Raw genomic sequence first — 23,819 nt, 5'->3', positions numbered from 1 at the left:
CGCATGAGTTCAATCCCCGCCTGGCCCGGAGGAGTCCACATGGCGCCGCAGACCTGCTACTCCCCTCAGTGGTGTACTTCGTCGATCTGCCTGTTTTGCTCCCCTCTCTGTCTCTGGTGAATCCTCTCACCCTCCGCATCGCTAGCCTATACCTCAGTTCTGTATGCATAAATAAATAAATCTTTAAAAAAAAAAAGATTTATTTATTTATGCACACAGAACTGGGGTACAGGCAGTGAGAGGTACAGGGGCAGTGAGAGTATTCGCCAGACATAATGGGAAGCAAAACAGGCAGAAAGACAAATTACATTACTGAGGGAACCAGCAGGCAAGACAGGAGAGGTCTGCTGTGCCAAGGGGTCACCTCCCTGGCAGGGGATTGAACTTGTGCTGAAGTTGCTGTGGCTAGCTTCATAGTGCTATGCTTTATCCCCTTGCACTACCAGGAAGGGCCCATAGCTTTGTTTTTAAATGAAAATTTGTTATTAAGTCTAAAATAACAAGCATCTACCTAAATATTAAAACTTCATCAATTTTATATGGGACTTCATCATGTTGAAAATCCAGGCTCTTAAATTCTACTGGGCATTCTGTGGTTAGGCATGATATTAAAATAACACAGCTCTTTCTGAAACCTGATTCTTGTGATCTTAATTTTTCTTAAGTCTGTATACATTGATATTATAATTTAGACTGAACCATAGCTTTGCTTCAGAAGCAAAATGTAACTAAAGAAGAATTGGGTTGTAAAAATGAAATTTCTTTAGTGGACACGAGAGAAAGATGTTTCCAAAAAATTCAAGGAAATTATTGTTAAAATCAGTTTTCTTAACCCATTCTTTACCAGTCTTTACTTGGGTCACCTTTCTTAAAGATATTTATTGGTAAATTTTGTTTATACTTCAAGAAGCAAATTGTGTTGATAACCCTGATTCCACTTTAGTTCCATTTGTATACTTAAATAGCAAACTCTACTAACATAAAAATAAAATTATTTTTAAAAGTATATTCAATCCTGTGACTCAACAGTTCACTCCTACTTGTGTGCCCAAGATTATTAGAAACTGTCAAACAGAAATAGATGCAAATGTTTGTTTTGGTATTTTCGAAACAAACAACTGAAGTGTCCATCAGCTGATGAATATAGTAAATCCATAAGGCAGAATGTTCAGACATAAAAGGAATGAAGTTTTATATATTTACAACATAGCTGAATCTTGCAGACATTGTTCAAAGTGAAAGATGCCAGACATTAAAGACCACGTGAAAGATGCCAGACACTAAAGACCACGTGTTATATGATTATATTTTATGAAATGTCCAGAATAAATTTAGCAAAAAGAAAATGTAACTTAGTGATTGCTAGAGTCAAGGAGTAGAGGGAGGGGGAATAACGGCTACTAGGTATAACATTTCTTTTTGAAGTAATAAAATTTAGAGTAAGTTTATGGTATGTAAAGTATATCACCATATTTTAAAAATAGTATTCATGTGGGGAGCAAAAGGAAGATAAGAATGTATGGGCAGTGTTTAGATGCATTGCCATAATATACATTTTAATATATATTTCAACTAAGGCCAAGTTAAAAAAAGTTCTCCACATACTAGAATGTTAACATTCTATGTACCTCTGAAACATATATAGAATAAGTCCTTTTTTTTTTTTTTAAATGAAAGCTCTTGGTAGTTTGTATAGTTTTTACTTGATATAACTGGAAATAATACTGTTTTTGGTAGTTCAACATTTAGTTAGCGACAACTTATTTATCAGGTGTATAGGATCAAAATGAAAATGAATATGGATTTTCTTATAATGGTTAAAATAACTTTTTAAATTCTACCCTAGCCTCTATATGTTATACAACATATCTCAGCCCCCAAATGTTTTAACGAAGTATTTCCCAAGAATTTGGAAATAAGTTTGTTTTCTGAGTTAAGCTGTAAAGTCAACAGATATAAAAATCATCTTAAGCAAAATTGGTTACCTTATTGGCAAAATGTGATGTAATCTGAATTAATATAAGTAAGAAATTTGTCCACTAGAAGGTGGGCAAGTCAGCATGGAAGCATAGAAAAGAGAGTTATGGTGGTAAATGTTAGCAGTGCTTCCCTTGCTCATACAATACACAGTGAATGAAGATAGAGCTGAAGCAACAACAGAAAAGTCAGTTCTGTGTGTAGACTTAACACCCAATTACTGTAGATTGTTGCCTTAAACATTCAGTTCATTTGACTAAAGCTTTTTAAAAAATTACATGCTTCACACTGTCCTCTGATGGTTATCATCATTATCATTATTACTATTTTTATCATTGTTTTTATTAGGCTTTCAGAGTGGATTGTTTACAGCAAGAAAACATGTTGACCATAGAAACTTAAAGTATAATCATACCGATTATGATTATTTCTCATGAAATTGACAAATACTGTAGATCTGTCTTCAGAATGCACACTTACCAGGTTTTGAACAAAACAATTGACGATGAAACATGAACTTTTGTACCTAGATAAACCTGTTAGCCTTTGACCTTCACAGCCATTATCTCTCTACTCCAGTGGCAAACTTGACAAAGGGCATTTCCACATAATTTTCCTTGGCAATTTGTACTTTTTCAGTTGCCTGTTTATTTTAGTTATTTTTTTAAAAAAGATTTATTTATTTATTCATATAGAACTGGGGTACAGGCCAGAGATGCGGAGGTTGAGAGGATTCACCAGAGACAGAGTGGGGAGCAGAACAGGCAGATCTACGAAGTACACTGCTGAGGGGAGCAGAGGGCGGGTCAGGAGAGGTCTGCCTCGCCATGTGGACGCCTCGGGGCAGGCGGGGATCGAACTCATGCGGAAGTGGCTTAAGCTTCTCAGTGCTGTGCTTTAACCCGCTGCGCCACCAGGGAGGGCCTCAGTTGCCTGTTTATTAATGGTGAAATGCATAGGTTTTAAAGGATAAAGTGATGCTTTGGTTAAACCTGAAGGTGAGTGAGTCAAGGCTTGAAAACAAACTGAATGTAAGGAGAAAGCGATTGCCACCTCACGTTTTGGCACTCTTGTTATCATTGTTCTACCATTTCTTTATCCCTCAACTTTGTGGCTTAAAGAGTCACAGTTAATTTTATGAATAACACTTGGCAGTGTTCTTTGTTGAATATTGAATATGATGTTGAATATAGTAAATAACTAGGTACTATACTTAGGTCCTAATAGCCTTATTGTGAGAATTAATCCTAAAAAATTTTTAAATCTTGCTTATTATATCATCTAGACACTTTTGAAGTGTTCATTGGTGATTGTTATTTGAAATGCTTTTCTATTTTCTTGAGTTTTTTTATTTCTTAAGTAAAACAAAAAGGTTTTTTGGTGAAATTACATTTTTTCCTTCAGGAAGGTGAGAATATATTCCCTACAGGTAAATCCAAAGGTTTAGATCAATTGATGTATTGTTTTTTTGTGTGTATGTATGTTTTCATCAGGTTTGCCTGTCTGTCCTGAGCTGGTGAGAGAGCACATCCCTAAAACCAAGGATGTAGGACACTTTTTATCTGTCACTGGGACAGTGATTCAAACAAGTCTGGTGAAGGTCTTGGAGTTTGAGCGGGATTACATGTGCAACAAATGCAAGCATGTGTTTGTGGTCAAGGCTGACTTTGAGCAGTATTATACTTTCTGCCAACCATCCTCCTGTCCCAGCTTGGATAGCTGTGATTCTTCAAAATTTACTTGCCTCTCAGGCTTATCTTCATCTGTGACCAAGTGTCGAGATTATCAGGAAATCAAAATTCAGGAACAGGTAAATACTCAAATAAGTGAAAAAAATAACAAATTTGAAGAAGTGTTTTACAGCTATGGGCAAATTGCTAGGACTAGGGAACATATATAGATTGAAATAGAACTTGTATCATTACTCTGTGGAGCTCAAGCTTAGAATATAATTTTTAGAAACTATGAAGTAGTCATCTCTTTATAAGCACTGGCAAGAGTGTTGTGGAATTACTTATGTTAATATTAAAGTAAATAAGTAGTTCAGACTAGCTGTTCTTAGCTAAGAAAGGAGAAAATTAAGTGAGTTGAACTGGTTACACATTGGAGTAGGCAGGATGTGGGGCTTTTGGCCCAATTTTATTTCCTGTGTCAAATGAGGTACATGAGAACTTTAACAAATCAGAGTGAGCCTGATTTTTCTTTACTTGCAGCTTCAATGCAAGTTGTTTTCTTTCATTTAAAATAAATAGGAGATAGTCTGAGGTTAGCACATAAATTCCTCATCATTGAGAACTCAGATTCATATCAGTTGGTATTGATTCTTAACACATGGTGCCTATTCTGTTGTTGTATATGGATTAGAATGGTGGTTATAGCGTCATTCACATTTGTGTCCTATTCAAAGAATGGGGGATAAAATGGGTTAAGCGAAAGCATTTGCCAGCTAACCCAAATTTCTATTTAAGCAGTTTCTCTCAAGTTTCCTATATATCTGCTTCTAAATTACTGGTCAGAATAAATAACTGCATCTAGACGCACTGCAACCTGGGCAGCATAGTTTTCTTCTTGGGCATATGTTCATATGGAATAAAAATAGAACCAGAGTTGTTTCTAAGAAATAAAGTGATTTTCCCACAGGCTTTAGGGATCAGGAAAAAATTGCCTCTTTAGCTAAGTAACTTTGTTACTGTGTTTACCAGTTGGAGCATGTTAATTTTGACCATCTACAAACTAGATTATATTTGGATATCGTTTCCCCATTGTTGTAATTTTACTCTAGTTTTAGTGAATTCTTAAGTTTACAGTAGGCACAATTTTCTAAAAGGTCCATAAATCACCATTAGAATTTTTAATGTACGAGACTGGAGAAATAAAAACTAATTTCAAAAACTGCTAGGCTTTTGAATACTTAAGAGTATATTTAAGGATATTCTGTAATGTTTTCTTTTCCTTGCTAGGTTCAGAGGCTGTCTGTTGGAAGTATTCCACGATCTATGAAAGTTATCTTAGAAGATGACTTAGTAGACAATTGTAAATCTGGTAAGAATTCACTTTTGTTAGCTTGTATAGGAGATCTTATAGTATTGGTTCGGAAGTCATGTTTAATTTTCTTAAAATCATTGTCAGGTAAGGGTGGAGACTTAGTTGCTCACTTTGAGGACAGAGCCTGGCATGGAGTTTGGATGTGATGGCAGGAAAGCTGTGAAACCTGTGGGGCCAGGATTGTCTTTATTTTTAATCCCCTTTTCTCCAATACTAAAATAGTGAATGCTATTTCATATATACTTACTGGTGCGTTGAATTCTATGTAATAATAGGTATCGATGTCACTGTTTGGAAATTGTATCTATAAACTAGCTGAAGCCTCTAAGGAAAATCTGTAAAAGTTTAATACTCTGCCCACCAGGTTGGGAGAGTTTGCTCAGGTAAGAAGGACCAAACCACGAAAGGAACAAGCAAGGTTATAGCTTGTACTTCCAATTTATGGAAGGGAACATTGAGAGTATTCATTTATTTCTAGTTCTTTAAAAAAAGAAAAAAAAGGCAGTGTGTAAACTATTAACACATATAAGAAAAATGAATATATTAAACTATAACTACTATCAATTGTCAGAAATTGAACCTTCTGGCTACAGTTCACCTCGTGTTTAAATATGAACTAACATAACAATGAATAAATCATCCAGTAAACTATTTTCCCAGTAAAGAACAATAACTTGCTATGATTATCATTTGACAAATTAAGAAAACATGAAGATTTAAGTTTTTAGCCATGAAAATAAAAATACAGTGCTACAAAAATAAATAAATAAATAGATCAAGACTTTGTGGAGTGTTTGTCCCAGTTTTTTTTTTAAACTCTGGTGGGAGAATGATTTATCATTGCTGGTCCTGTTACTACTGGACCCACTTGGTACTTTTTCCTTAGGCGATGACCTCACTATTTATGGAGTGGTAATGCAGCGCTGGAAACCCTTTCATCAAGACGTGCGCTGTGAAGTGGAGATAGTCCTGAAAGCCAATTATATCCAAGTAAATAATGAACAGTCTGCAGGGATCATCATGAATGAAGAGGTCCGAAAGGAATTTGAAGATTTTTGGGAATACTATAAGAGCGATCCCTTTGCAGGTTTGTGATTAGTGGGTATAGCTGGTAATTTTTAATGCCATTTCCTTCAGTAGTTAACTATATTGTTAACTACTATATTGTTAACTGTCTTACATGATGCAAATACAGTGGCTGAGTTCAAAGGATGGTAGCATTGGTGCCTCTAATAGTCTTTTAACTCCTCTTTGGGAATAATCATTGCTATGAAGAGATCTTCCTAGAAAATCCAGGCTAAATTTCAGAGATTTTCCATTTCCAACAATTATCTTAATATCTCTTAAGCTCAAAATAATCTTTACCAATTAAAAATGACTTCTCCTTAAATATGCAGAACTCTTCCTCTTTTGGAACCTAATCCTATTAAAGCTTCATTTCTTTTTTCATACCTTCGATAACAAAAACACAGTATGTTAGATAAAGATTTCAAAGTTCAGAGTTAAGTAGTAAAGAGATGATATAGAAAGATGCAAAAAAAAAAAAAAAAAACCTGTAATCACAGCAAAAATATTGACCATGAGACCATGAGGCTAAGATAGTAACGTAAATTAAAATAGCAGTCTTTGGGTTCATAGAGTATTTGGGGGGCTACCCCACCCCTCAATTCCCCAATCCCTCCTGCTGCCCAGGCACCAGGCTGCAGCTCCTCCACCCCTCCTGCCCTCCAGAAGAGACTTTCCTCACCCTCAAAGATCTCAGCAGCACCAGGCCCTTAAAATGATTTATGGATTATCCTTAGTGGTCTACTTTTACTAAACGGTTCTTTTTCTTCACCATTCCTGCCATACCAGGTGACATCACCATAGTTTGTGGCCACTGAATCATTTTTTCATTCATTATAGTACGTAGCCTTACTAGTAGGCCCATTAACTATGGAGTGAAGGGCCTTTCCTTTCCCTTGATGGTTTGGCAGGAAAACCTGCTGGAACTGGAATCATCAGTCAACAAGTAGTTGTGTGATTATTTTCCTCTTCACTGAAGTATGAGTGCAGACTCAGAAATAAAAGTAGTTATGCATGCAAATCAATTAACCAATATGTGACATTTAATTTCCAGTAATATGAATGTAGACATATAGAATGTCATCATGTTAGCAAATTTGCCTAAGTTATGACAGATTCAAGAAGAACTTGTTACTGATAGAATGTCATAGGTACTACCAGCATCTATTGGTTGGTTAGGCCATTGAACACCTGGAGTACATACTTATTCATGATTGGGATATACAGATTCTTAAATTTGGTGTTTCAACATTTCTGAAAACAGTATTGTTCTTAAACCACTTGATCAGAAGTTCCCGAGACATCCAGCTTGATTGCTAGAATTTATAATGGTCTTCTTAATACCCTATAACTTATTCTAAATAAAATATAATTTCCCAAAACTACTTTAAGTAAATGGTGAATTTACTTGCAGGGGTAGGTTGGCTTGCCCACTCTTATACCTCCTGCAAATAACCATGAGCTCCAGACACCACCTGTATTGTATTTAAAGTTTACTGGCTTTACAGTTAGTTTCACCTATTGTTTCTGAGATTGAGTTCCTTTTATTTAGAAAATGGAGTAATTTTACTGAAACTACTATACAAAAAGTGCAGCTGGTATTTGTAATAATGGATTATGGGATGGTGTTGGCCTAATGAGGGAGAAATGGACAAGTTTTTGCCTCTTCAGAAATGATAAATTTAGAGACAAACGTGCAGTTAACCATCTGAGAGTAAAAAAGCAGACTTTCCATCTCATGACACTGAATAAAGAAATTTTAGGTCCTAAACAATGTGTTCATGCATTTTAGTCTTCTGGAATGGTCCTCATGATTATTTTAGGTAGTAGGGGAGTACTGAAAGACGATAATCAGTTAGGATAGAAAGAGAAATTCCAGTTAGGATATCATGGCAATTATTGGTAACTTGACATTTCTGCTTTTCCCAGGAAGAAATGAAATATTGGCTAGTTTGTGCCCTCAAGTTTTTGGCATGTATCTAGTAAAGCTTGCTGTGGCCATGGTGCTGGCTGGTGGGATTCAAAGGACAGATGCTACAGGAACACGGGTCAGAGGTTAGTACCTGTTTGAAAATTTTGAGAAATGTTAGCACATACCAGAAAAACTGTAATTTTTCTTTTCTGAATAAAAATTGCTTCTTGAGCTTTATTCTCCTAATGTAATCTTTTAAAGCTGTCCAGTATCACTGTATCAAAGAGCTGTTTTAAAATTTGTAAAGATTAAGTAAATCTGTAATTTTGCTCCAGCCCATCGGGATGCAACAAAATAAAGTCTTTCATTTCTACTACTATGGTTTTTTTTTGCGGGGGGGAGGGCGGGAAATCCCTGTCTCTTCAAGAAAGAAGGATTAAAAAGTACTTTCTAGTGTCTCCAAGTAGCATCTCTCTGTGTCAGTGTTTCTTTCTGGCTGCTGTTCAGTCATCTGTGTGCTTATTCACTTTCCTCTGGCAGGTAGTAAATGTGCCATCTGCCATGAGGTGTTGACGTAGGTCACACATTCAAACAGATTACTACCAGTGTGTAATTATTTCCAAATGGGAAAGTTTTTTTTTTGTGGCTAACACTTAAAAATGACCTGAATCTGGCATATGGCCTTCAGCAGGGCAATGTGAGGGCTGTAACTAAAGACTAAAGCCAAGAGATTAAAAGGACATTATTGTTAAGAAAATCAGACTGCTTATAGATGCCAAAACACTATAGGGTAGAGTAGTAACACAATAAAATTTACATGTATTATGTTTTGATCATGTACTGTTTGCAAGGTATCTGCTATATGGTGAGCTTAAATAGGATTGTCTTATTAATATAGTTAGAAAATACTCATAGTACTGAGGAGATTTTTTGATTGGCGAGACTGTATGTATTGCAGGATATTCATATGATCATTTGTTATATTTGAAAAATAAAAGCACTTAAAAATAGATACTTTAGGCCCTCCCTGTGGCGCAGCGGGTTAAAGCACAGCACTGAGAAACTAAAGCCACTTTAGTATGAATTCGATTCCCGCCTGCTCCGGAGGTGACCACATGGCGCAGCAGACCTCTCCTGACCCGCCCGCTGCTCCCCTCAGCAGTGTACTTCATAGATCTGCCTGTTCTGCTCCCCGCTCTGTCTCTGGTGAATCCTCTTGCCGCCCCTGAGCCTCTGGCCTGTACCCAGTTCTGTATGAAGAAATAAATAAATCTTAAAAAAAAAAAAATAGGTACTTTATTAAACTACTAAAGTTTACATAAAATGCTTAAAATACTTATAAAGTACTGAACACTTTAAAAGTGCTTATCATAAAACATTTTGTGGCTTATATGGAAAGATTTAATCATAGTAGTTTGGTATTAAAAAGTAGATTAAACAAAAACTTTGTAAATCAAAATTTTTTAAATGTTAAATAAACATCTGGAAATAGCCCATACTCTGTCATTAGAATTTAGATTTTTAAATGTCATATACAGAAATCAATTAATAGTTATTTATGACGTTTTTCAAAATTTTCTAGATTCTTCCATGAATGACTCTTAAGTAAAATTATGTAACAAAAATACTATGTAATATGGAATTTTCTTTTAAATTAATTACACTTATTAAAGAAGCTTTTCATAGAAATTATAAAACCCCACATATTTACTTTTTTCTAGGTGAATCTCATCTTTTATTGGTTGGGGATCCTGGCACAGGGAAATCTCAATTCCTCAAATATGCAGCAAAGATTACACCAAGATCTGTGCTTACCACAGGAATTGGATCTACTAGTGCAGGTATTTTATGTGACAATTGCAATTAATTTAACATTACTACAGCAGCCAAAAAGTTTTCCCGTATGCAAAAATAACTGACAATAGGAGAAATTTCAAGCTAACTATTGAATTATTAGCAAAAACTGAAGGATATTTATTTTTAGTTCTAAGAAAATATTTTAAAAGTTGCATCTAAACTTCTTTTCCAGAAATGTATACTATGTATATCTTAGCATCTTAGGTTTGAATGATCCTATTCAGTGTCTTTGACTCTTAGTTACCTTCACACATTTATGTAGGAAAGAGTGATATATCATTTGGCATTTTATGAAGACAGCAAACAGAATGCTGAAATAAATGGGGGGGGGGGGGAGAATCTCACTTTCCAAAAGTAGTTAGATGGTGTAGAGCTTTCAAGTATTTTGGTGGTCATAAGTCTCAGGGAAATACTTAAGAAAATTTGTCTCGGTATATGGAAAGCATATTTCATTACTGCAGTGTGGAACTTTATTTCATACAGTATAATGATTCTTCAATACATTTAAAAGCCTGTGTAGATAAGATTGTTGAGATTTCAGTGACTTTAGAGAAAATTATTTTAAAAGATATGTTCTTGCTCCTTACATTGTTTCGATTGGAGAAATATCTCTCCTATTCTACTATAGTAGGCCTTTGTTTTCACACATTGCACAAGTATTATTTACTGCTTGTTGGAGGAGCCTAATGTCCATTGTTTGCACTCATATTTCTAATGAGATGCTTTAAAATATCAGAAGGCAGCAAATGCTCCATTAATAGTTTTACACAATGAGAGCCCCAGTCGAAGGGGCACGTGCGGTTTAAAGTAGAACAGGACAGTACATTAAACATTGACAAGAAGTAATTTGTTAAGTGAGAGGAGTGCAAGAGTTTCAGGATATTGGAGGGAAGGCGATAAAAATACTTCATATGTATTTTTAAATCCTTATGACCCACTATTAGAGTTCTCTATAAAATAACGAAACGGTGTTTTCAAATAAATAATGGAGTAAATAATTACATGAAAATAGTGGAGTAAATAATTACATGAAGTGCCAAAAAGTAAGTCCAAGTTGTAGTAAATGTACTTATCCCCTTTTCAAAACCAATGTGTGAGAGAAAAGTTTGAGGGAATATAAATCTTATATAAGGTCATAAATGAAATATATATATTATCTATATATATGTGCACTCCAGAATTCCTGAATGGTGCTCATTTTAAATGATTTCCTTGTTTCCTTCTAACCTATTTGCCTGTCTCTTGTATAGCAGTGTTCATATATTCAGAGCACAGCTATTTACTAGATGAAAAGGGCTGGAAGTTTCAAATCTCCTAGCTATAATTCAGATGTTTGTAAAATGAGGCCAAATTGGGAAAAAAGGAAACCTATGTGTCAGTTTCTTAGTTCCTAATGTTTGAATTCTGTTTTCAGCCATTTTTAAAAAGTCTTAGAGAATAAAACTCTCCAGAAGTAATGGTTTTTAATCTCAAACTTCTATGATGATTGGCTGTTCATTCAGAAATTAATGTTAAAACCTAATCCTTTGATGTCAATATACTGAGAACTATAATTAACCAAATAAAAACTCAGCAGTGAACTACTTTTTCTAATAATATGGCTTACATTTGCTTTATTTCTAACAAGAATGCATTCCTGTTATGTTAATCACTGACCTCTTTTGGGGAAAGTATTGCATTTATTTTCATTTTAATATTTTAACATTTTCTTTTAATTGCAGTTAAACAAAATGAAAATTTCTTCATAGGTTTAACAGTCAGACGTGTTTTACTTTTAAACTCTAAGAACTAGTTAGTGGACAGTTTTAATAATTTTATTAATTTAAATTTCAAAGTTTAACATTTAGCAAGACTATTTCACAAATTCACTTACTTAGAATGACAGGAAATATATACAACTTATAATCCATATTCAGACAAATGCCCTTTTTCTTTCCTCAAAATAAAAGCTTTAAAAAGTGCAGTATAAAAGTTTTTCATATGAAGGCACTGCGTAACTCTGCATCATATGGCTATATCTTGCTTTAGCAGCAAGAGTAATAGAAATATTCTACACTTAATTTAGTGGTGCATAAGAAACTTTTTGAGGAAGAAATCTCTCATCGAAGAAAAGGAACCTTTTGGCCTGTTTAACTGATGAATTCCTTTCCAAGACTGCCTTTTAAAAACTTATTTGGAAAAGCTATTTAGAATATGTCATTCACAAATATGCCTAATTTGACTCTCCATGAGTGTCAGGAGGTATGGAGAAGAGGCCTACATGTGTGAAAATATATATATATTTCCAAAATATTTTCTATTATGATAAAGCTAAATATGCTTTTCCAAATTCAATGATTTTTAATAGAAATGCTGCCAATAGCAGATGATATATCAAAATAATTTTAAAGCATTATGTTCTCAGTACTTTTATAAATCTAAAGAATAGGTCTAAATCACTGTAATTTTCTATTCTTAAAATTAGGGAATTTGTATTTGCTCTTAACATTTTGAATTCATTGGGCAGTAGCAACATATGATTCATGGAGTGTTCTACTCTGTTTAAAAAACAAAAACAGAACAAAAAAACACCATAGCCAGAGGACCTTATAAACGACCACATTTGTTTTCATATTAGAAACCAAATTAGAGCCATAGGAAACTTCAAGGTGGCCTGGAAAATCAGATCCTAAGTTCTTGGTAGCATATAGTTGTCATCACATCTCTTCCTTAATTAAGGACATGCCAAGAAAGAATGTAAATTTGCCCCTTAAATAAAACCAAACTATGTTATGACCAGAAGAAACATTTTAGTTGAAGTGAACCTGGCTTTTTTGAAGGTCAGCAATATGGTGGTCTAAAGATTACTGTCCAAGAGCCTAAGACATCTTCATAATCTGATCTGATTCATATTTTTCTTCATAAGTGCTTTAATTACATATAGAGGAGAAGAAAATTATATATATGTTTTAATCAGATTAGTTCCAGAACAAATAAAATAACACATTAGAGAAAAATTACTTAAAAATAGTTGTATTTATATTCCACAATTTGCTCAAATACTGGTTTTTTTTATAAACTTTCTACAGGATGTTTTTAAAACAAATTCTTCACATTGTATCTTCACTATGTACTTACGGAATTTCAGGGAAATAGTTCTGTGTGTTTTTATAGCTTAATTTGTACTAAAGGGATGGTAGGTGGTCACATGCAGTCCATGTGGGATTCTAACATAACATTTAGTGAGTTTTCTGATGTGGACCATCCCTTTGATGCTGAAGGTAATGCATCTGTTGAAAGAAGTGATTGTAGATTTGGGTTACTGCTCTCTGCATCTTCCAGTTTTTCTGTGTTATCTTCCCAATTAATGTGAAATCTTGTGACTCTGGGATTAGATGCCAAAATGTTCCTTTGAAGCTAGAAGGAAGGAAATATAAAAATGGTAAATACTAAGAAAGATAGATCACCACGTACAGACAGGCGTTTTAGTAAAATAGTTATTTTAATTAGCTCTCCTAGGAGATTAAATTTACATACAGAGGTGTAAGTATGTCAAATAAAGCACCTTAAATGGAACTCATAAACAAGGACTGGGGCTGTAGCAAAGAAAGTATTTGAGCTTAATGGAAGCAAGATGTGGAGAATCTGAGGGAATTCATCTAACTCCTCTACATTTGTTTCCTAAAAGGGAGAAAATCTCTTCATTTTTGAATGTGACTGCTTTAGAAGATGCTTTATTTGATAAATAAATATGCTCTTTAATGGCTATTTCACTTCAGTAACATTTTCAAGAAAAAAGAATTTTCCCCAAATGTAACTTTTCATTAATGGTTCCCTTCTTTTTAGTTACTATGACTCATTCATAGAGTATTCTGGTTTCTTCTCTTTCTTGTTTCCTTAGAGGTGCTATACAGGTAACCATAAATTTGGTCAGTAGAAAGTCCAACATCAGGATAAAAAAACATTTCAGCCTTACTAAAAAGAAGGGAAATGCCATTCTGCTCCCATGTAATTTTTCTTGTATTATTTACATAATAGTCAACTTTAATAAATTCTTGACCACGATAGGTACATTTCATTAGCACAACTGTTACACCTACTGCATCTGCATCTGGCAAATAGTGTCATATTCTGTATCTCAGGAGAATCAGCACACTGTTACCATTCTCAATGGGAAATCATAAAGTATCAAGTATTTTTGAGAATACTGAATTATAGAATCACAGATTTCACTTCTTACTCAGAATTTCACTTTCAGAAGTTAAGCTGTTTTCAGTTTCTAGAAAATGGAAGACCTTTAGTTTAACCTTTAGGTAGAGCATATCAAGCACAGCAAATTGGTGTTCTGAGATATTTACTGCTCATAGTAAAAACAAAACACAAAACTTACCCTCATGATTTGGGGGAATTAGAACAAAATTAACAAGAATGTCCTAAGACAGAAATAAGTTGTGATAGGAAATGCAACACAAAAAGCAGTTAACACAAAATGCAATAAGCAAAGGTCGTTTTTCAAACAAGAGGCATTTTCATTTTTCTAAACTGTCAGACACTCAAGGTGGCTGAGCAACATCAATTATTACTAACAAGTTATTTGGAAGTAGAGCTCGAGATCACTCCTGCTAGTGAAACAATGATTAGTACACTTGGCATAACAGCCTCAAATTTCTTTTGTCTCAAAGCCATTTTCATAGTGTGCTATGAAATGGCAATTGCACAAAAAGCAGTAATTCAAACATACCTTAGAAAAGTCTGGTTTTACTGGCGGATTTTCCCTTAATTCTGTCTCGGTATATTCATTATTTACATAATAGCCAACTCTAATAAATTCTTGACCTCGATAGGTGCATGTAATTAGCACAACTGTTACACCTACTGCATCTGCATCTGGAATGAGTCCTGGATTTGGTGCATCAGCCTAGAATAATTTGAAGGGAAAAAAAAAAAAAGGTTAACTACAAGCAAGAGTGGAATTTTGTTTACGTTGAGCACCCTATCAGTTGAAGGCATAGCCACAAAAGTTGAAGTCATACTAGGAAGACATATGTGTAAGATATAACAAAGTACCTACCTGGCTACTTGAAAGCATCATTTAACATTCAATATCTTCCTATAGCATATTGGCAGCAAATACTTATACCAATTCCCCTCTTCTACTCACAATAGTCTCACCCATTCACACATTCCTCACAGATCGTCTAATAGTAAATTAATAAAACTTGAAATGGAATGAAAATATTTAATAAAGCAGGTTTTCAAAAAGTACTAATTCATTATGAATAAAGATTTTGCTAGGCACTAAACTACAGTGTGCTGCTTCAACCACACAACTATAGAAATTCAGTGAAGGTAAAGATTGTTTTAGATAAATCTAGTGACAGTTTTTGAATCAAGCTAAACCTTGAGCAATGTAGAAGGTGAAACAAATGAGCTAGAGAAGTCTTAGGGACCTGTCCATGACAGTCTATGGGACAGAAGGGACACCTGGTGGAAGGACTCAAGATTAAGTGAATGGATAATGATGCTAAGGCATCCGAAGGCTACCAAGGCAGCCACTCTTAAGTGCTGAGTGAATGATGTGCCAGCAGATTAGCTTGTTAGTGTTCCCAGGACACTAAGGAACATCCCTGGAGCTGGAGTACCACTCCATCTAATACCTTAAGCTTGGGAATGACTCTGGCTAATATTCTTAATCAGGCCGTCATCATCAGAGGAATGTAAATTGTATGCCTACCATGTGTCTGAAATACAGAATGACACAAAAATACCTACCTAGGCTAAAATGCTCAGTCACCCCCAAATTCTCAATTTCTTACATCTAATTGTCTCAGCTTCTCTCATTTATGAAGACTGAAGCACCTCTTACTGCTCAATTCTATTAATCTAACTGATCTCCAGGTCTAATCTATTATTTGTACTGTTGCCAACATCAGCTATTTAAATATTCCTCTCCCTCCACTAGATTTAAAAATCTTAGATGATTACTCCATTTCTAAGGGTTAAAATCTCAGGTCTTTGTTTATGGACCCATCACAGTTTGTTTCTAATATCTCCACTCACACTATTTTTTTAACTCCACACCTCTTCCTCTAGTTCTGGAATTACATGGGTTCTTGAAATAATGATATAGTATTTTATATACTGTTCTCTTGCCCTGTAAGGGAATTTTTTAACATTCTGAAAAAATTCATCTTTAAAAGCTTGCATCAGATGTTCCTCAGTGAAGTCCCTTCTAATTCAAGGGTAGAACTAATCACATATTTATGTACTCGTTATTACTTAACACAAATTCTCTAATCTATGTCAAAAAATTTAAATGTCTTCCCTTCAATCTTCTGTGATTAGAATAAGAGTGGGTAGAAGTCCCATCCAGTTCATCTCTAAAATCTCATGTCAGCACAGCTCTAGACACAAAATAATCTAGTTTCTGCCCTGAAGGAGTTTATGATCTCTTTGGAGAAATACCAAGATGTGACTAAAGAGCCTGTACTGAAGAATATGCTGTTTCTTTGAGAAATGTTGTGTACCCACCCACTTGTGCTCGCTAAGAGATTTTCATATACCTGGAAGTGGGAAGAGAAAGGAAGTAGATATTTAGTATTATAATAGAAACTTCCCATGTCATCTCCAATTCCACCAAGCAAACTGGTTCTAAGAATATTTGCGTTTTAAAATTTGACAAGGATTAACTTGAGCAAATTCAAGAAAGAAACCTGTAGGCCTGTCAGATCATTTAGAATAGAGAAGTGATAAGAGATTTACTCCAAACAGCAATACTATGTAGAGAGCTGAACATCTTCCTCTTAGCCTTTGATACACAGGAGAATAATACAGTTTGTCAAAAACCAAATTATTGTACCTCTCTGCTGACAATGGTGCACTGGAAACATAAGCACTAACAATGAGGTAAAACCACTGGAAAATCACTAGAGGGGGGGAGTATTTTTGAAAAATTTGTTCCTACGACTCTTAAGTCAAAAAGCTTTGGGATCTTTTTAACATAGAGACGGAAAATATTTGTAAGGGTTTGCTTCAAAAACAAGGCATTTAGAGTTTTTAAAGTAGCAGAAAAACAGGTGTATCACTGTATCAAATCAAGTTTCTGACTATATCATGAATTGCAAGTGAGGTACTACTAGCTCTCTAGATTTTTAGGTCAAAGCAGATACTCTTTATGTAACAATCTTTAGACACTGAGATATAAAAATTTAATTATAATTGAAAAAGGGCTCTATTTGTCAGTGATTGTAGTTAAGTGTCAGTCCTCATTTAGCCCTCACAATGTTCTTTTAACATCCTGTTCACATTTTATAGTTAACTGGAGTAACTGAAAGAGGTTAGGGGGTCTGTTTAATAAGCTGTGCAGCAAAATGTGAACCAGGTCTTTTTCTTACACATTCATTCTCCTGCACCCTTATTTTTCACCAAGGTTATGTATGAACAACTCATGGTAACAGCACTTTTAATTGACATGCGTTTGTGGGTAATTTACTTATCTGTTAGATATAAAAAAACTAGCTGTTGCTTTTTAATAAAAAGCAGTTAAGCCTAAGATAAGATGTTAGCCTTAGTTCTGAATTCTGTATTTAAAAGCGGGCTAGAGATACCCTATTTGAGGGATTCTAAGCTCTTATCTGGAGGGTTTATTTGACTAACAGTATTAAATTGATAACCATCTATGAAGTAAGAAAAAATGGAGTCAGGGATAGCAAAAGGGAGGTTTTTTTCTGGCTAAAGTGTTTTTAGTGGGTTCTACTTAATGATGGAACTGCAAGGCAGAAGTACTTGTAACAAAACTAATAACCTATGTCTTGTTACTCTTTAGACAATTATAACTACCTTCCTGTAATAAACATGGATACTTGAGAAGTCACTGAATAGTTTCATACAACAAATTAACATGGATTAAAAGAAATACCACTTTTAAATACAAAGGACAATGTCTGAAATCTTGGCACAGACCCAAATACTGTGAGTGCTATCAGAGAACATAATTTGTATTAGAATTTTCCTTCACAAATATTAAACTAGTCAGTGGTTTGTGATAGTGAACATATAAAAATATATGCAATAGGTATTTAGTAAACTACTGGATTTCAATTTTAATGACCTAAGATCTCAATACTTAGGCTCAAAAACGATATCAATTTAGTATGTGTTTATTATTTTTATCTTTTTGCATCGAACTGGGGTGTAGGCCAGAGGTGCTGGGGTGGGTGGAGGGGCAAGAGGATTCACCAAAGACAGATTGAAGAGTTACTGAAATACTGCTAAGGGGAGCAGTGGAAGAGATAGGAGAGGTATACAATGCCATATGTGGGTTAGCTCCCTGGCTGGGTATTGAACTCGGGCTATAGAGGTAATAGTGTTGAATTTAATCCATAGGCCACCAGGGAGACCCTAGTATGTGTTTGAATTCCTGTTTAGAGCCACTGGATAGCACCCTGAAGATCTATTAAGGGCAATTCACAGGAAAAGCCCAAAATTAAACACCATGTGTACCAACCACACCATCATATAAAATTCCCTGTATGCTATGCAAATCCTGAATAAAATACCGTATTAATGTCTCTCAGCATACAAAATCAAAAGAGAGCATTCTTTTATGAAGACTTCCTAAAAACATGCAGATAAAAGTGAATGCAGCAGAAGCAGAATTACTTAACCCAAAAGGGACAAAAACCATGAAAAGCAGTCTATTAGGGACATTTCTGACATAAATATTGACTAAGCTCTGGTGGCGCAATAGGTTAAAGCACAGCACTATGAAGTTATCCCCAGCCAATGCTACACGAGTTCAATTCCCAGCCAGAGAGGTGACCCACATAGCACAGCAGGCCTTGCCTGACCAACCCATGCTCCCCTCAGCAGTATTTTTCAGTAGATCTGCCTATTCTGCTTCCCACTCTGTTTCTGGTGAATCCTCTCACTTCCTGCATCTCTGGCCTATATCCTAGTTGTTGTATGCATAAATAAGTAACTCTTTAAAAAAAAAAGAAAAAAGAATCTTACCTGAAATACAAACATATGCCTTCCAGCAGGAACAGGTCCCACTAAAACTGAGTCTAAAACTTGATCGTATTCTTCACTTTCTGCAGACCCCACATAGATAATTTTCCATTCCAAATCTAGGGTTAAAAATCAAAACATCATTCCATATTCAGCAATTTCATTATGAAATGACATCAAAGACCCTTGTAATGTCTGCTTATAAAATTCTTGCAGGTCATAGCAGATCCTTTGTGAAACAGTGGTCCCTGGATAGTGCTCCTCACAAACAAAAGAACATAGCCCAAACTTGGGAAATGCTTCTCTTGAAGCATTCAACAACCTTCTCTTGAGGATTCATAAAACAGAGTGGAGAGTAAGCATTCTGAGACATCCCTCAGAAAAGAATACCAGTGTGTTAATCTAGCATTTTTCAAATTTATTTGGTATGGAGTTCCAACTTTAACAACCTACTGAACACTATTTGGGCACTTTGGAAGGGCTGCTCTATACCATGTATACAGATTCAAATCATCTAAATTATTAGTAAAATTCCCTCTTGGCTCAGTAGGAGCTTTAATTCATAAAATATTAAAGGACCACAGTGGGGCCTTATCCTCAAAGCACCCATTCTTTAATTTGGGAAGAGGAAACCAAGAATCCTTATACCACTTGATATGTATACAGTGGGAAGAGGTATGAGGAGAACAAGACACACTCTAGTGCAATCTGAGACATTCCATGTAATCTAATCTTAGGTGTAATTCAGATTTTGTGTACTTTCTACAGTGTAGTTTGCAAGAACCAAAAGAGTAAAAATGCTTGTTTTTTTGGAAGGAGGCTCTTCTTTAGTAGGGGGAGAAAGACAGCTTTACATGATCCAAACCATCCCAGCATGCCTCCTCCTCTTAGGAATGTAGCACTGTGTGACCTGCCTGTCAGATGCACTATACTAGAACTATACAAGCATTATTATAGGGAGTTTCGGGGTCACTCCTTGAGAATGTGGTTTATGCTACCAGTGTTGCTATCTTTTTGGTAACTACAGATATTGTTCCCTTAATAAGTAACAACAGATAGGTACTAATTCATACTGTATTATGGCAGTTTATTGGAAACATCTTTTAGCTTTGTATTTCTCTTACTAAGTCGGTTGTCATTTTCAGCCTTGGGTTTTTTCCTATACCCAGCCCACTTAGAATTCAAGCTTCTAGCACATTCCCAAATGCAGGGTCCTGCACCTGATATCTTACAATATCAGTTATTGTTCATGAAGATTAAGAATGGAGACTAGTAACGTGAATAGTCAGAAGAAATAGCAAATACAAAGTCAGCAGTAGGAGTAAACTTGGCATTCTCAAGAAAAAGGCCAGGGCTGGTACAGAATGAATAAAAGGGAAATGATTATGAAGTGGAGGATGAGTGGCATGGTCATATTATGCAAGGTTTTAAAAGATGAAGATCTTTATAAAAAACTTGGCAAGGGAACAGGGAAGAGCACAAGGGACTATGGCGAAGGTACAAGGTTGGTGGGAATTTTATGGAGTCTACACCTGACAGGAGAAAGCATACATTGTATAAAAAGGAAGAATGATGTAAAATACATCTTAAAAAATTAGACTTGGGTTTTAATGGCATGAGAAGCAATTGGGGGTTTTGAGCAGAAGAGTTACAGGATCTGATTTTCATTTTAAAAGGATCATTTTGGCTGCTGTGTTCAGCAGAGGATAGGAGAACAAGGGAGGAAATAAGATTTCAACGACTGAGACAAACTACGGCGGTTTAGATTACATGTAGACATAGGAGTGAGAAGCAGTCATGTTCTGGATAAATCTCAAAGCATGTTTTTTGTTTTTGTTTTGCATCGGGCAGGGAAGGGAAACAACCAGGAGTTTTACTTTGAGATGTCTACTAGATATTAAGTGTAGATGATGAAGTTTGGTAAAAACTTGGAAACTGTCAACATGGAAGGCCTAAGGGATTCCTAGAGAGTGAGCCTTTAGGTACTCCAAGATTACTTAAGACACTAGGCAATGAAGAAATCAATTAAGTAGATTATAAAGCTAGTGGCCAATAAGGTAGATAACTCAGAAGTCAAATAATGAAGATGTTTTGAGGATCATGAAAACTATCCAGGTATGAATAATGTTATCCAGGTATGAATAATGTAGGGAATTCTCACATGTAGGTTCTGTCCATTTCATATGTATTTGTATCACTACATACAGTACTCTTGGCTTCCTAATTGGTATAAATTAAATTGGCGTTGATGGTATGGCTTAGAAACACGGTTATGATTAACAAACTTACTTTTATAAAATACTTACTATGTGCTGGGCATTGGTCTCACTGCTTCATATCTGAAGTTTAAATCGCAACAGGTTTGTCATGGATTTAATTATACCTGTATGCAAGGTTTAAGTTCTGAAAGACTAAGTAATCGACCTAAATTCACACAGCTAGTAAATAAAGCGAATCAGAAACCAAACTATATCTGTCAGCACTAATGTTTAGGTTCTTTGCAAAAAATCTAACCAGGAAGATAAATTCTTCCCTATGCTCAAATAGTGTAATAGGGAATTTAAATACGGGGAAATAGGTGAGGGAAGATGCCATGATGATCTAAGTGAGCCTTTACAAGTACATAGGCTGTAACTCAAATCACCTGTACTACCTTTACTTTTATGCTTACAGATGCTTGCTGTAGGTGAGTTTAAAATTTATTTGTGAATTAGCATCACTTGTTTTATTATTAGTTTTTTAGCTTTCTTATATTCTGTATTAGGAGGAAAGGATAGGGATACAGGTTAATAGCTAAAGGAGCTAAGTTGAAAAGTTAACTAGCTGTTGCTTTTAATCATGATAATCAGAGTAGGCTATCATCTTCATTTGTGGTGGGATTCACAAATGAAATGTTAAAACTAGCTGGGAAGAACAGTAGTTTGGTTGGTAATATATAATCTCTGGGAATTAGAACAAGTGTGAAGTTTGAAAGTGTAAAGCACCATAAATCAATTCTGGTACACTGTACTCAACTGACTGTGGCTATAGTTGATACCCATCAGCTTTTAAAATAAATGGCTCCATCCAACAGAGAAGCAGTGAATAAGCAATTCACAGAAGGGATAAGAAAGAAAGCTGGAAGGTCAATCAAAACTCATCCAAATTTATTTACCAGCAGATTAAACAAATACAGGGTCTCCAATATCCCATGGTAATAGAAAAACCTCATTTAAATTTAGACTGCTGTCTTGCTTTTGATAAGAGCCTCATGTTAGAAATAACTAAATTACCTTAACTGCAATCAAGGCTTTTATTCTTTTAAAGCATAGCTACAGGACAGTTGAAATATTTAGAAGCTACCAACAAGTTAAAGCATGAAAAATAGTGACCAACCTTTGGGCTGGGACTTACAATAAAATTATGAAGTATAAAAGGACCCCTTCAGAATATTCTATGATTTAATTTCAAGACTTTTTTTAAAGACCTATAATATAAAAGTATGGAAACTATAAGAAGTCTTTGCTTAGGTAAACTCAATATCCTTAATCCACACAGCCTCTAGGTGGAGTACACAATCATGGTACCTTTTCTGAAAGATTCCTTTGCAGCTCTGTATGACTCAGCTTAAATTCTTTTTAAAATATACGAAATAAATACCCAGCGCAGAAGTGCGGTGCACCAGTGGAAGTAGGTGTATTGACATCAGTATTGTAAAAACTGATGTAATTCAGTTGGATTCTGAGCAGATTCCAGTTAAAAAAGAAACATATTTCGGCTGTGAATGGCAGTTTTCCACCACCCAAAGTCAAAGCTCTATAACAAGATTCAGAACCCTCTATATTCCCTGTTCAGAATTGGTCCCTAAAATGGAAGGCATCATTTTCCTATGATATGAGGAATGTCTAAAATCTAAAACTCTAGTCTTAAGTTGGAATATACTAATCAACAGTTTCTCTTGCATTTGCCTACTTTTATGAAATCAGTAATAAATATTAGACAATTGGATATGAAAAATGGGGCTGGTAGCCAAAATACTTAAAGAATACTGTGGGGAAATAATCAGATGGCTTAATAAAAATTACCATTAATTTTATTATCAACGGCCTATTTATAAAGTTATTTAAATGAATGAATCATCTTTCCAAATGTACACCACATGTAATACACACACATATAGTCTTTATACACATATTAAAACTATGGAAGAGCATAGATTAAAGCTAATTATGACTACCTGCAGGAGTAAAATGGGAGGCACTGGAATACTGAATACTGGACTGTTATTACATGTCTGTACAACTTTTTAAAAGTTTTTTACAATCGCTTTTGTAGTTTAAAAAGTAAACACTACAAAACATAGAGATTAAAACGAATTTTTAAAGTGAAAATCAGTTACAGGTCATGATTAGCATATTAGTTTTAATGCAACTTGTTAAATGTACTTGTAAGTTCAAAGAAGTTATGTTCCCTATTTAATTGTAAACCTACCAATGCTGAAGTAAACTTCCCCTCAAATTTTGAAAATGAGACGCTGGGTTATTTTAATATAACCTAAGGAAAGCAAAGATAAAAAGCCTTGGCAAATTGAGCTTTCTAGATATTACTGCAGATGCTACTTTTGAAGACCTTAAAACGTACTTAGAAAAAAATAATGAAATTTTCTGCATGGCCCTCAGGAGTTTACCTTTTATTTCCTAGCCCACTTTTGTGTTTTGTGTTCAGGGCGTTTGGATGTGGAGTTATTTTTAGATTGCAACACGTTCTTGAAGAAAGTCCTTCAGACTAGAAGCCAGAGATTAAGTCCTGGAAATTATTTAAGTATTTTACTTACAGAGTCAAATGTAACTTTCTACTTGGCAATATTTTGCCTCCTGAGAGATGTCCGTCTTACGTTAAGCGAGTCCACGCCGGGCTGGGCGAGCCCGCGCGCCAGCATCCCCGGGCGCCCCAGCATCCCGGGCGCCGGCCTGAGCACCCTGGGACCCCGGGGAGC

General features: G+C 35.1%; 2 protein-coding genes across 2 annotated transcripts in view; one reads left to right on the top strand and one right to left on the bottom strand.

Annotated features, from left to right (window-relative positions):
• Nucleotides 1–23,819, top strand: part of MCM9 (minichromosome maintenance complex component 9) — a 58,041-nt gene that overhangs the window by 5,950 nt on the left and 28,272 nt on the right. Inside the window, exons 3-7 of the mRNA XM_004673813.2 lie at nt 3,471–3,787; nt 4,938–5,019; nt 5,909–6,109; nt 8,017–8,142; nt 9,721–9,840. Of these exons, the coding sequence (XP_004673870.2) occupies nt 3,471–3,787; nt 4,938–5,019; nt 5,909–6,109; nt 8,017–8,142; nt 9,721–9,840 (846 nt within the window). The remainder of the gene's footprint in view (nt 1–3,470; nt 3,788–4,937; nt 5,020–5,908; nt 6,110–8,016; nt 8,143–9,720; nt 9,841–23,819) is intronic.
• Nucleotides 12,853–23,819, bottom strand: part of ASF1A (anti-silencing function 1A histone chaperone) — a 12,195-nt gene continuing 1,228 nt past the window's right edge. The window contains exons 2-4 of the mRNA XM_004673814.2: nt 18,848–18,963; nt 14,577–14,753; nt 12,853–13,252 (exon numbers count right to left, since the gene is read on the bottom strand). Coding sequence (XP_004673871.1) covers nt 13,040–13,252; nt 14,577–14,753; nt 18,848–18,963 — 506 coding nt within the window. The 3' untranslated portion in view covers nt 12,853–13,039. The remainder of the gene's footprint in view (nt 13,253–14,576; nt 14,754–18,847; nt 18,964–23,819) is intronic.

The sequence above is a fragment of the Condylura cristata genome, unplaced genomic scaffold (genome assembly GCF_000260355.1).
Source record: "Condylura cristata isolate star-nosed mole 26May11 unplaced genomic scaffold, ConCri1.0 scaffold00001, whole genome shotgun sequence".
Classification (NCBI taxonomy): Eukaryota; Metazoa; Chordata; class Mammalia; order Eulipotyphla; family Talpidae; genus Condylura; species Condylura cristata.
Note: the sequence above shows the minus strand (reverse complement) of the source record. Positions and strands in the feature narration are given on the sequence as shown.